At 44.1% G+C, this 12,986-nt stretch overlaps 1 protein-coding gene across 4 annotated transcripts in view; it reads right to left on the reverse strand.

Moving 5' to 3' along the window:
• Nucleotides 1–12,986, reverse strand: part of Cracd (capping protein inhibiting regulator of actin dynamics) — a 108,878-nt gene that overhangs the window by 42,301 nt on the left and 53,591 nt on the right. For 3 of the 4 annotated variants that reach the window (XM_051198291.1, XM_051198287.1, XM_051198286.1), the window contains exon 2: nucleotides 996–1,170. Coding sequence is in view for 2 of the 4 variants with exons in the window: in XM_051198287.1 (XP_051054244.1) it covers nucleotides 996–1,170 (175 nt within the window). In the remaining 2 variants the exon portion in view is untranslated. Of the gene's footprint in view, nucleotides 1–995; nucleotides 1,171–12,986 lie in introns of those variants that run through there. The other variant, XM_051198289.1, reaches the window with a different exon arrangement.

The raw sequence follows: 12,986 nt of genomic DNA on the forward strand, positions 1-12,986 counted from the left end.
GAGCTACAATTAGAGTTGACCATTTTCTTATGTGGTTAAAAACAGTGCAAAACATAGGCTTGTCGAGGCAGAGTCAGTACTGGTTAGAACTGCCTTATCATCACACACTCGAGAGAGCATTTTCGTCTTTGGCACGTGTTAGGTAAGTTGGGTGCCAGCACTCAATAGGAGGCTGAAGAAAACCTGGTGTCTGAGTTCATGAGCCAGCCGGTCGTAAGAAACAAGCAAACCCACCATTTCCACAGAAAGTAGTGGGTCCTCTGTAGAGTCAGGCTAGAGATGGTAAAGAGAGCACAGCGAGGCTGAAGAAATCAGACTGCACGGTTGGGGTGGCTTCTCAAAGGGATGATTTCCAAGAGTAGTCCCAGAGTTTAGTCATCTCTAACTCCCGCCTCTAACTCCCAGCACTCAGGTGACAAAGGCGCCACCCCCAACCCTCCATGCTCTGATTTTGAGGTCCTTGATCAGATTTAGTGCCTAGAAGGGGGAGGATGAAGTGGGGAGAAAGGGAGGGAGGAGGATGGGGGGGCTGAGAGAAAAGAGATTCAGGAGGGAGAAAGGGAGGAGAGGAAAAGTAAAGAGTTTTGTGAAGAATACATTCCCAAAGCAGCTAGTGGTTTCCTGGGGGTACATCCACCAAGGGTGGCCTCCCTGAGCCTGGGGACTCTATCCTTGCCTCATGTGTAAGGTCTTTGCCAAATAATGGTTCCTAGGCACTTGGTCTTTAGGCTGAGGGCCTTTGTCGAGCCAAGTCAGTGAAGTGCTGCCTTCCACCACCCATGAGGGCAGAGATGAGGGCAGACGGGTGCAGGCTCAATTCCTGTCACGGTGACTTCTCCGCCCAGCACACCAGGTGCCACCCTCATGCCCAGGTGGGACACCTTTATGATGCTGCCCCTGCTCTCCAAATCCCAAACCCACACCGACCCTCCAGGGAGCTCTTTCCTCACCCCGGGACTCTGCCAGAGACAAACAAGGAAAGGGCAAGTTATTACCTCAGACTGTTCTCCAGGGTCTCCTCATCCGAAGACAAGGTCCCATCACTAGCACTCCAGGGAGCGTGACTCTGCCTCTGCCTCCCAGCTGACTCCTCAGACAGCAGGGTGTTCTTCTTTTTCTTTTTGCCAAACAACTTCTTAAAAGGCTGGAATTTGCCTCCCTTCTTCTTGTCTGTGAATTACAAGATAAACACACAGCTGCAGTTTGATAGGGCTGTGCCTCTGAACCGAGGAACAAATTACCACTCAGCCACCTCTGGCCAAGAGAGCCAGGGCAAAGGGCAGTCATAGACAAAGCCTGTTGCTGAGAACATCAGGGCCGCCCAGGCGCCAAGCTGCACAGTGAGGCAGGGCATAAGCCGCAGGCATGATGTACCTTTTGACCCTCAGATCAAGAAGAGGCTCCGTGCTACAAGGCCATTGGGGCATCCCATGCATATGCCACCTGAGGGTGGTGCCTCCTTTCTTTAACAAAGCTGATGGTCGGGGTCATTCCCCCGGGAGAAGATGAGAAGAACATCCAAACCATACAGGGATTTTAAAAGCATATAAAGCCTCAATCATTGTTTTAGCCTTGTCACAAACAGAGGATAATGGTTAACTCTGGGCACAAACTTTGCCCCAATGCCACCCATGATCATATAGTCCCAGTTTAATCCCTCATGCCTCCTTTAAAATTCTATGACGAGACTACAAGCAGTGCTATAAACCTCGCCCCACATATACTACATCTGCTAGGGACTGAGGCTTGCTGCCAAACTTTGCTGAAGATATTTTCCGCAGTACCTTCCACTCTGTTCCTTTGGACACAAGCTCCTTCGCCTCACTCCAGTTCTGCCACGGAACAGAAAAGCCCCGCGTATTTAATCTTTCCTTCAGAACCTTAGAGTCATTCACGGGGTAGTCTGGTGAACCCACCCCTCCCACCCCCACCCCACCCCACCTTCTCAGTCACTGCTTTGAGGACCTGCTAGAAAGGTCCGTCTCCACAATGGCTCTGTGACATTACTGGACATTATTAGTGTCCCTGTCTGTATATGGGCGAACAGAAAAGCAGATATGAGCTAACGTGCTTGTGATCCAGGGAATATGTGCTTGAAGTGAGAGTGGGGTGGGTGGTTCTTAGGAGAAGGGACCATAGGAGATCACGATGTGGACTGAAAATACCCACGGGAAACAGAGTGCCCGGCGCACTGTGGCCACAGCCCCCTACAGGGGGGTCTGGGTATGACAGGCAGGTCAGTGATGTAACCAGCCGGCCCTGCTTCAGTAAGCCTCAGCCTTACTGGGACATCATAAAAGCGGTGCAGCTGCTGAGTGTTCCTCGGAGTTCAAGATTAGCCTGGACTGTGTAGTGAGTTCCTAGATTGCCTGGGGGAAAAAATGAAACTGAAGTGATACGCCATGATTTGAAGCATTTCACTCCAAACTGTGGGGCCAAGGAAACCAACGGAAATGCTGTTAGAGGCACAAACAGCCCTCAACTTAGGTGGGACCTGAATGAGACCACACTTTAAAGGTCTCGGTCCATAGTATACAGTGTGCTAGGCATTTTGTCCTTAAAAAGGGGTATACATGCCGGGCAGTGGTGGCTCACGCCTTTAATCCCAGGACTTGGGAGGCAGAGGCCAGCAGATCTTTGTGAGTTCGAGGCCAGCCTGGTCTACCGAGCTAGTTCCAGGACAACTAGGGCTACACTGAGAAATCCTGTCTTGAAAAAAACAAAAGAAAAGAAAAGGCTATATGTGATTTGTAAGATGAAGGAAATGTACAACACAGATAAGATCATATTTTAAAATGGTAAAAACAGTAGGTGTGACTGCACATTCCTTTACTCTCTGCATTTTGGAAGCAGCTGGAGGAAGGTTTGTGTGAATTTGAAGCCAGACTGATGATGTACAGTGAGCTCCAGAGCAGCCAGGGATTCACAGTAAGACTCTGCCTCAAAACAAAACAAAACAAAAAAACCCACAAGATTAAGAAGAAGTTATGGGGATCTGACTTCAGGCTTTTATGTACGTTTTAGATGTATACAGGAGTGGATATGATAGTGATAATATTGACACCTACTTTAAAATCCCCACCCCTACCTCCTCCTACCCAGAATTTAAAGCTTCAGATAGAATAGAATCTGACGACGCTACTGGATGACAAGGCTAAGACAGGTAAGTGACAGCTGGTTTCTAGGTTGGGCAGCATAACAGTAAATGATCAATAACTTACAGTATATTCCATTTACCCTCAAGGCATAATTCTTCCCTTTTCCTTTTATAAAACTACCTGCGTCTTGCTAACACACACACACAATCTCTAAGCTCAGATTTTTCTGAGATATATTTCTTTTGTTTATATTTTACATTCCAATCACAGTTCTCCCTCCCGCCCCTCCTCCCAGGCCCCCTCACTTCCCCCCCTAGCCCACCCCCATTCCACTCCTCCTCATGGGTTAGGGCTCCCATGAGGAGTCAACATAGTCCTATCTGATAATTCTATCAGACATACTCTTAAGAGATAACATCTCAAATTAAAAGTGCCAGTTAGGACATCCTGTCCTCAGCGGTCTAGTTCTCCGAGTAGAGCAGAGAAGTGTAGATTATGCTTAGAATTTATAAATAAGAAACAACATGTCACAATGTAGTGTTAAGGTGGGATCTGGTAATGTTCAGGGGAGCTAAAACCAAGGGAGTTAGTTCATTACAATGAGAAGCTAGCCAAAACACAGTCTTTAGACACACGACTCAAATATGAAACCAACAGGTTAACTTAATCTGTGTGTCAGCCAGAGGTCCTCGACATCATCTTATTGTTCTGAAAGCCACCAGGGAAAGTATTTGCCGTGCTGGTCACACTGTTGAAGAAGTGATCAGAGCACAGAACACAAATGCAAAGCCTGGAGAGGACACTGGGACACAGGAATGGTGACCTGGAGCCCCGTGTGGGCTTCCTGTGGGAAGTTCCTGCAGGAGAGCCTGCTGAGGCAGAGCTGTGAGGCAGGTGCTATGTGGCCCTGTGCTCCACCTTAAAGGACAAACCACAATTTACCAAGAGTACACATGCAGATGTCATGGCGGAAGACCTGTCAAAGTCCAAGCATCAGTCAGAGCACTTCTTGAGGGCCCTGCAATGCTGTTTGCTGTTTTAGCAATGACTTGGGTAGTTGTCACGGAGGGAAAGGAATAGTAAAATGTAGCCCCATTCTCCACTGGGCTGATTGTTAGTCCTTCTGGGAAGGAGAAAGAAATCCTAATAACACCAACTTCTCTTTAGAGGATGAAGAACACGCAAGCTCCTGCCTGATCCTCGTCTAAGGACATCTCAGTTGGGAAAAGTAATGCCCTATCCTCATTTCCAAAATTTACGCTATGCTTCCTATCAGAAATCTCTTCATATATTAAGCTTGGGAGTTCATTTTATGGTTATTTCACTATTAAATTTGTTGATCTAAGATTAATTTTTGAAAAGATTCAGTAATAGTACTTAGGTCACACCTACATTTAGGCTGTAAAACAAAGTGACATTAATAGAGTATGAATTCTTTTTAAAATTATTTCTTTTACTTTTGAGATTAAAATATAATTTGCATCATGTTCCCTTATTCTTTCCTCCCTACAAGCCCTCCCATATATCCATCCCTCCCTGCTCTCTTTCAAATTCAGTCTCTTTTTCATTAATTCTTGTTAGATACATATAGGTATATACATATGTGAATACATAAGTATAACATGTTTAGTCTGTATAATAATGTTAATGGCATGTATATTTTCAGGGTGAACCATCTAGTATTGGATAACTCTTTCCTGGGGAAGACTATTTCTCCCACTCAGCTTTCTTTAGTTGCCTATAGTTTTCTGTGTAGAGTCAAGGCCTTGTGCTTTCTCTAACTACATCACCATGCCTATTGTTGTCTACTGTAAATGTCTATTGCTGTTTTCCTTGTTCAGCTAATGTTTAGGCAGTTATGATGGTGACACTTTATGAAATCTGGACATATGTCTATAAACATCCACTAAATAAACCTAGTACTTCAGAGGAACATTAGAAGCTGACTCCATAGTCTCAACTGATTTCAGGGCACAGCCTCTGGCAGCCACTGTTTTCTTGGCAAACAGCAATTGCTATTGTTAATATTTTTCATGGTACAGATGGGACATGAAAGAACGGAGTAGTTAAACCGATGCAGCAGAACACAGCACATCCCTGCAAAGCTAACACGAAACATCCCTAGTACTCACTCTGCCACCAGAGCAGAGCTCAGCAGCCATTCTCCAATGCCAGTGATTGAGATGACATCTGAGGATTTTACAACACAAACCTTACCATTCTTGGGTAGATGGACAACTGGGGCAAGGGGAAGGAGAACTGCAAATACTAGTAACTTTGTATTCACTGGATACAGACACAGCTAGGCATTAATGTGTGGCCCCAAAGACCAGAGTATTTGGCCCAATTCTCAGTCCCATATTTTACTAGCATCTACTTCGAGCCTCTCTGTATCTCACCATCTTTAGCTTTAAGGTTGAATTCATGGGCGAACAATGGGGTGCCACATTTTCTTAATATACCTGCAATTTTCTATAATTGTCTGCACGAAAGAACCTATAGATGCAGAATGCTGATTTAGGATCATAGTGGTTTTCTTTCGCCAGGTACTGAGTTAAATTAATTCATTTTCATTGTTCAATAATTACTTTAGGGTTTTTTCATTTAAAGAAGTACTCATTATTCATTATTTCATGGACATAATCATAAACCATCAGAGGCCTGCATCTCATAAGCACTAGTTTGCATAGACAATCCTAAGGAATAAAAATCACCAGGAAAGTCAAGCAAATAAGAATCTGTCTCATATGGATAAAATTCTTATATGTTCATTTCTAACCCTAAAATTATTTCAAGCATCTAACTCTTTTGCACTGAGTTCTAGGGTATGCCTCCAAATGAGAAATGGATGCCATAATTCAATTTAAGCATCGTCATAAATGTGTCAATCTCAGGTTCTCAGAAGTCGACACTGGGTTTGTAAGGACAGACATCTGAGAGTCCAGGTAAAAAGAGATGAAGCTCAAGTCTCTGTGAAGTGAATGTACAGAAGCCAATTGTGCTATCCCCATAATTCTCCCAGAGCTGAGACTATAGTGCTTACTAGGAAGCTTGTCTTGAAGTCTGGTTTGGTTAAAGAAACTTGACTCTCTCTCCTCCTGCTCCTCCTCTTCCTTCTCGTCCTCCTGCTCCTCGTCCTCATACTCTCTCATTTTTCCAACAGAGTTTTATTGTGTAACCCAGGCTGGCCTCAAACTTTTGATGATCCTACTGCCTCTGCCTCCCCAGAGCTAGGATTACAGGCACTGCTTCCAGTGGGTTTCTCTGAACTCACTTTGATAGAGTCTTCATTAATCTTCCTTTCTTCCCTCCTCTCCTTTTCCTACTTCTACCTCCCATATTCCTCTCTCAACCATCTCCAGCCACTGAGCCATGTGTAGACTTCATTATGTCTTTTTAGTTTCTTTAAATACTCTTATATTACACACACACCCCCACAGACACCATGTACACACACACACACACACCACATACTTATACTCTTCTTTCTTCTAAATCCCAATGCACACTCCTTTGTAAACATGAGAGTTAATGGAGATATTTTGGACTCCCCTGGTTAAATAAACTTAATGTTTTATGTAAGCTCCTGGACATATTCACATGCAAATAGATACCTTAGGATTTAGTACACAAGCTGGGCACTGGTGGCACACACCTTTAATCCTAGCACTTGGGAGGTGGAGGCAGGAGGATCTCTGTGAGTTCAAGGCCAGACTGGTCTACCGAGTTAGTTCCAGGGCTCCAAAGCAATACGGAGAAACCCTGTCTTGAAAAACAAAACAAAAACAAAAAAAATTATAGTACACAGCAACTGTCTGAAACCTATGATTCAACTTTTTGAGGGGATTTTTCCTACCCTGGGGCCATTTGAACACTTTTTTAAGATGGAACTTGCAAGTTTAAAAAGATAACTGAACACACCCTGTGATGCACAGGCACTCCATGACCATCACATTTGTACCAGACCTCACAGTCTTGAGATATTTTAGGCACAACTAAGGAGCTGGTAGCATGTCTCCTGGACTGTGCATCACAGGGGCCATGAAATGGCAAAGCAGGGATTGAGTTCTACTCCCAGAGAGTGGTAGGCTTGTTAGGTCATCACAAGAAGAAAGACAGGCATCTTCTCTTTTTCTAGGGGAAGCAGGGAAGGAAGAAGATACTTGCTGCCATGTTAAGAAGATGAAAGGACAGTATCGGGACCCTTCAGGACAAGGCAAGGGTCCCCAGAACAAACAAAAGACCAGGGATAACAGGGAATGTTGCTGCTTCTCTCTGCATCCTCAGAATTCAGCAGAGTGCCCGCTCCTCAGTAATATGGCTCATCTGTTCCCATCCCTTTAGGACCATGTGTTTAGAGGTCAGAGTCTCCTCCAGTTATGCAGGGGTATATTTAGATGCTTGCGGGGCTCGAGATAGCACTGTATAACCGAACACAATAGTTTTGGAAGACATCCATATTCACAAACTTGCACCAGCCTTACAAAAGCCTCTGGCACGCTGGAAGCTTGGATAAAGAATAGGGGTTCCTCAATGCTGTTAAGTAGCCCTGCAATTTCACTTGCTTCGAATGTAAATTTGTTTCACCTTCATTGATGGATGTAATCTCACCCACAAGACACACTACGTGAATGCAGAAAACTCTACCCAGCTCAACTTAGGTGTGGAGGAATAAGACAAAACTCACAAAAGAATAAGAAACTCACACCCCAAACATCCAGTCACTCCAGGTCACTGCTTTTGTAGGGAGATACATATGAGTTGTTGCAGGTTTCCATCTAATTTCCTTCCACTACCTCGTTGAAGCCTTCCCAAAGCCCTAGGCCTCAAGCAAATGTCAGTATTTTCATCAATACAAATGTTACATGTTTAAATGTATGCATGTATGTATGTATGTATGTATGTATGTATGTATGTATGTATGTATGACTCTAGAGGGTCTTACTATGTAGCCCTGGCTGTCCTGGAACTCATTAGTTATATAGACCATGCTGGCCTTGAACTCACAAAGATCTGCCTGCCTCTGATCCTCAAGTGCCAAGATCAAAGGTTTGTGCCACCACACGTGGCTTTGTATTTAGATATTTCTTAATCATTTTTTTTACTTCTATACAATTGTGCTACACTTTCAAATTAGGTTCCTATTAAAATTAACTCTTAGCACTGAGTCTGGGGTAGTATTTTATAACTTGACACAATATTTTGGGAAAACACCAGATTTCACTTACACAGAACCAGGAAGTTGTCATTGCCATTGATCAGTGTGTGTGTGTGTGTGTGTGTGTGTGTGTGTGTGTGTGTGTGTGTTGTGGAATATTTGTGTACACTGTAAAGATGTGTCTCCGCCTAAGGTGTCTTCTGATTGGTTTAATAAAGATCTGAATAGCCAACAGTTAGGCAGCAGAAGATACGAGGGATTTCTGGAGAGAGAGAGGAGGAGGAAGCTGGGTTCATGGATTTCACTAGAGATTTCTGAAGAAGTCAGACATACAGTGCAGAACAGAGGCAACTGTGCCACATGGCAGAATGTAGATTAAAAGAAACAGGCTAAATTTAAGTTATAAGAGCTAATTGAAAAATAAAACCCACTAAGCTTATTAAGTCTCCCTGCCATTTGGGGAGCTGGGAGTCCCACAAAAGATAGTTTGGAAAGAAAGTTTGCTATGCGTGTGCGAGTTATTTTCAAGATAGGGCCTCATACTGTAACTTCCTTCTGCCTCATGAGCGCTGAGACGAGAGGTGCAAACCCTGGGATTCAGGGGCCGGCTTTTGCTTACTACCTTGAGTTTGTTTTAGCAACACATATTGCCACAGTCACATGAAATGACTTGTGTTTACCCAGGCCTAGGAAAGAGCCTCCTGACCTAGTAACGGCGGCTGTTTCTGTTTTTTTGCCTTGCTCATCGCTCAAAACTGCATCAAGTTTTAGTATTTCTAGTGTTTTTTGTTGGTTTCTCAGAATGCCCTTTTACATATGTTTTGCTATTCCCAAGGGAAATCAAATATTTAGAAATAGTAACAGAGGCAGAAATGGTTTCTAATATGAAGCCTCGGTGTTTGGATACATCTCTCCCACACGGTAGAAGGTGTGTGGGTGGTGGTTTTCTCGCTGCCAGTTTCTGCTATTTGAGTTTTGGAGGGTGTTGTGAGTCAGCGATCAACTGTGAACTGAGATTAATGGCTGAGTAGCTGACTGCCATCTATGTACCGAGGGCAGCACATGAAAGCCATGGCAGCTCTAAACACTTATAGGATATGCCATGGGCTCAGAGGGCCAAATTGATGGATAAGACAAATCTGCAAAGAGGGGCTTCAGAGAATAAAACCGATAGGAAGATAGAGAGGCCCATGCATATCTCTGGATATGGTGTGTTAAGAGAACTGGCTCAACCTTGACTAAGCAGGTCTGAAATCACCAGAGAGGACAAGGTGCAATTCACAGACACAGGCTGAAGCTGCTGTTCACAGCTCAGTTAAGCAACATTAAATAACTAGGGACAAAAGATTGGCCTAGTTGACACATCAAAATGATCATCAGGCTCCATCCCATTTCAATTTGACATCCATATTCATGTCCTAAAATAAAGGCAATATATGCCTTTACCTACCCACATCTGAAAACATTTTATGCCCCCACCCCGCCCCCAGGATGCCAAACTCTTGGGTGCTTCTAATGCCTTCTTTGATAACCTTGTAACTTAAATTCCAACTTCATCATCATCATCATCATTATCAACAACATCATCTTCAAGGATGAGACAAGGCCAACTGGTGAAGACCTGAAATACAAGCTATTCAGGGGACAAGGCAAAAGTGTCACAAGTTTAAGGCCAGTCTGAGCAATTTAGTAAGACCTTGTCTCCAGGTGAAAAGTTAAAAGGCTAGGAATGGGTCAACAAGATGGCTCCATAGGTAAAGGTTCTGTCACCGAGACCTGAGTTTGATCCATGGGACCCATGTGTTGAAAGGAGAGAACTGAATCCTGTAAATTGTCCTCTGATCTCCACAAGCATGCACCCACCCTAATGAAAAAAAGGTTTTTTGCTTTTTTTGGTTTTGTTTTGTTTTTTGTTTTTTAAGGGCTGTATCTAAGTGGTAGAACATTTTCCTAACATGCATAAGGCTCAAAGTCCACAGTACTGCAAAAAAGGAGAGAGAGGCTGGGGGAATGACTCAGTTGCTAAAGTGCTTGCTGTACAAGCACGATGATCTGAGTTCAATTCCTGGCACTTACAGAAGATGCTGGGTATTAGTGGCCCAAGCTTGTAATCAATCCCAGAGCTTGGTAGGTGGAGACAGGAAGATCCATAAAGCTCAATAGCCAGCCAAACCTAGCTTAATTAACAAGGCTCAGACCCCGGTGAGAGATCTGGTGGACGGTTCCTAAGTGAAAACATCTGGGGTTAACGTGGAGTTGACATCTGGCTTCCGCATGCATGCATACACAGGAACACACTCCCTGTAGTGGTATGAATAGGAATGGCCCCCATAGACTCATATATTTGCATGCTTAGTCACCAAGGAGTGGCATTTTTAGGAGGTATAGGCTTGTTAGAGAAAGAGTGTTACTGGAGGAGCTCTTTGAGGTTTAAAATGCTCAAGCCAGGTCCAGTGTCTCTCACTTCCTGCAGCCTTCTGATCCAGATGTAGAACCCTTGGCTCCTTCTCCAGCACCGAGTCTTCCTGCCTTCTACCATGTCCTGCCATGATGATAATGGACTAAACCCCTGAAACTGTAAGCCAGCCCCAATTTTCCTTTATAAGAGCTGCCTTGGTCATGGTGTCTCTTCTAGCAATAGAAGTCCTAACTAAGACATTCCTCAGCAGCCATATACTCACTCTCACATTCTTCTTCTTGTACACTCCCTTTGCCTTTGGCTGGGACCTCAGCTGGTTTTGGTCCATACCTGTATTCCTGACAAATCACTGGTTACCTTGACCTGGATTGTCTTGGTCTACTGCCTTTCATCACAAGACTGGGAGAATGAATGAGGTTGTCCTAAAGGAGCCTCTGTCCTAGATGAAGTCTTCCTCCTCCCACCATTTAGGGGCATCTCAGCATCATCATTATAGCAACCTCTTCTCCACCGAGAGGCATGAGGAGCCCAAAGTGGCTGGATGACAGTCTCAACTTCAGTAGAGGAATTCTATGTTCCAAGTTCCTAGTGGAGGCATTTATCCCTTCAGAACTGAGACCTCTAGGAAAGCCGGTTCTAAAGACTGGGAATGAGACTCTCTATCAGACAGTAGTAACCTATCATAACAGCCTTTCTGGTAAAAGATTTTCTCTAGCACTGACTTGCCCTGAGGACATAAAGAACATCTCAGCATGGATTGTTCTGTAGACTTTTTCAATTGATCTGAGCATCAGAAACTGCTGGAGTCTGAGATTTGGGAGGTTGATGACCTTCATTTCCATCCATTTCCTACATGGAAAGAGACTTCACTGAGTAGTAACCACTGGTGCACATGAGGCAAAGGAGGAAAACCCCAGGCTGCCCATTGTCCTGTTGGGAATCACTTCTGAAATGGCATCTTGATCTATGCTGACTGCGATTTTACACTACCCAAGACCCCATGGAGGGAGGACCACAGGAATTCCAAATGGACACCAATGGCCCTCACTAAGGTCTCTCCTGGGCTTCATATGTTCCAATATTTGTTACCTAAATCTGGCTAGGAATTTGGGGTTAGTTTTGTGCTTTCTGTTATATTTGGTGTTCACATCACTAAGTCCAAGAGTAAAGCATAAACTACATTTTGTTTGCTTTTTCTTAACAACAACAAGAAGTTTTTATTTCTCAATTCTAGGACCTATTTCTTTCTTTTTTAAAAAAATATTTATTTTATGTGCATTGGTGTTTTGCCTGCATGTATGTATGTCTGTGTGAGGGAGTTGGATCTCCTGGAACTGGAGTTACAGACAGTTCTGAGTTGTCATGTGGGTGCTGGGAATTGAACCCCAATCCTCTGACAGAACAGACCATGTTCTTAATCACTGAGCCATCTCTCCAGCCTCTAGGATCTGTTTCTTTAGAAAACTAAGCAAGTTTAGATTATGTTTGTCTCTGCTATCGCAACTTGTAACTTCATACAATATCTATTATATTCAATATGTGTTCTCCACCCTGGGTTAGTCTCTAGATGATGTTGGCTTTGTAACCAATCTGCTTCTTCAGCAAAATAAGTGACCGTTGGCACCAAGGAAAGGCAATAACATAATCTGCAAACTGGCAAAGAGGCTATGTCATATAATATCACTTCTTCCTGTCAGGACCCAGGTCCTTGTTCTAGAAAAGAAAATGCTGATTTTCAAGAAGAGAGTCATAGTCTTAGAACTCAAATGTTTGTCCTCTGTCATCTCATCCTTACACTTGGGCCTGATGCAGTGAGGCTAACGGTAGCTAATACTTGACCCTTAAAACCTGGGCAAACATGTGGCCCCGCTGTGATGGTTAATCGTCAATGTCAACTTGACTGGATTTAGAGTTGCCTAGGAAGCACACCTCTGGGTGCACCTAGGGGAGTATTACTCAAAGTGCTGGAAGGAGACCCATCCTGAATGTGGGCACCCCCCCCCCCACACACACAGGGAGGGGTTCTATACTAAGAATAAGAAAACAAAGTGAGCTAGTACTAGTATTCATTTCTGTCTGCTGCCTGCCTGGAGATGCAGTGTGAGCAGCCATGATGGTCTGTACCCTCTGACAAGAACACAAACGAAACCTTTTGTCAACTGCGATGGTAAAAGAGACCTTCTACCTTTAAACATCCACTAAGACAGCAAAGTTTGTAGTAACCACCCAGAGCTCCCTTTAGCCTTTAGGGGCAAAGTCTGATGGGTCATAATCACACTTGGGCTGTGAGCCAGTGACACAGAGGCAGCTT

Source organism: Phodopus roborovskii, unplaced genomic scaffold (genome assembly GCF_943737965.1).
Source record: "Phodopus roborovskii unplaced genomic scaffold, PHOROB, whole genome shotgun sequence".
In the NCBI taxonomy this organism is placed as follows: domain Eukaryota; kingdom Metazoa; phylum Chordata; class Mammalia; order Rodentia; family Cricetidae; genus Phodopus; species Phodopus roborovskii.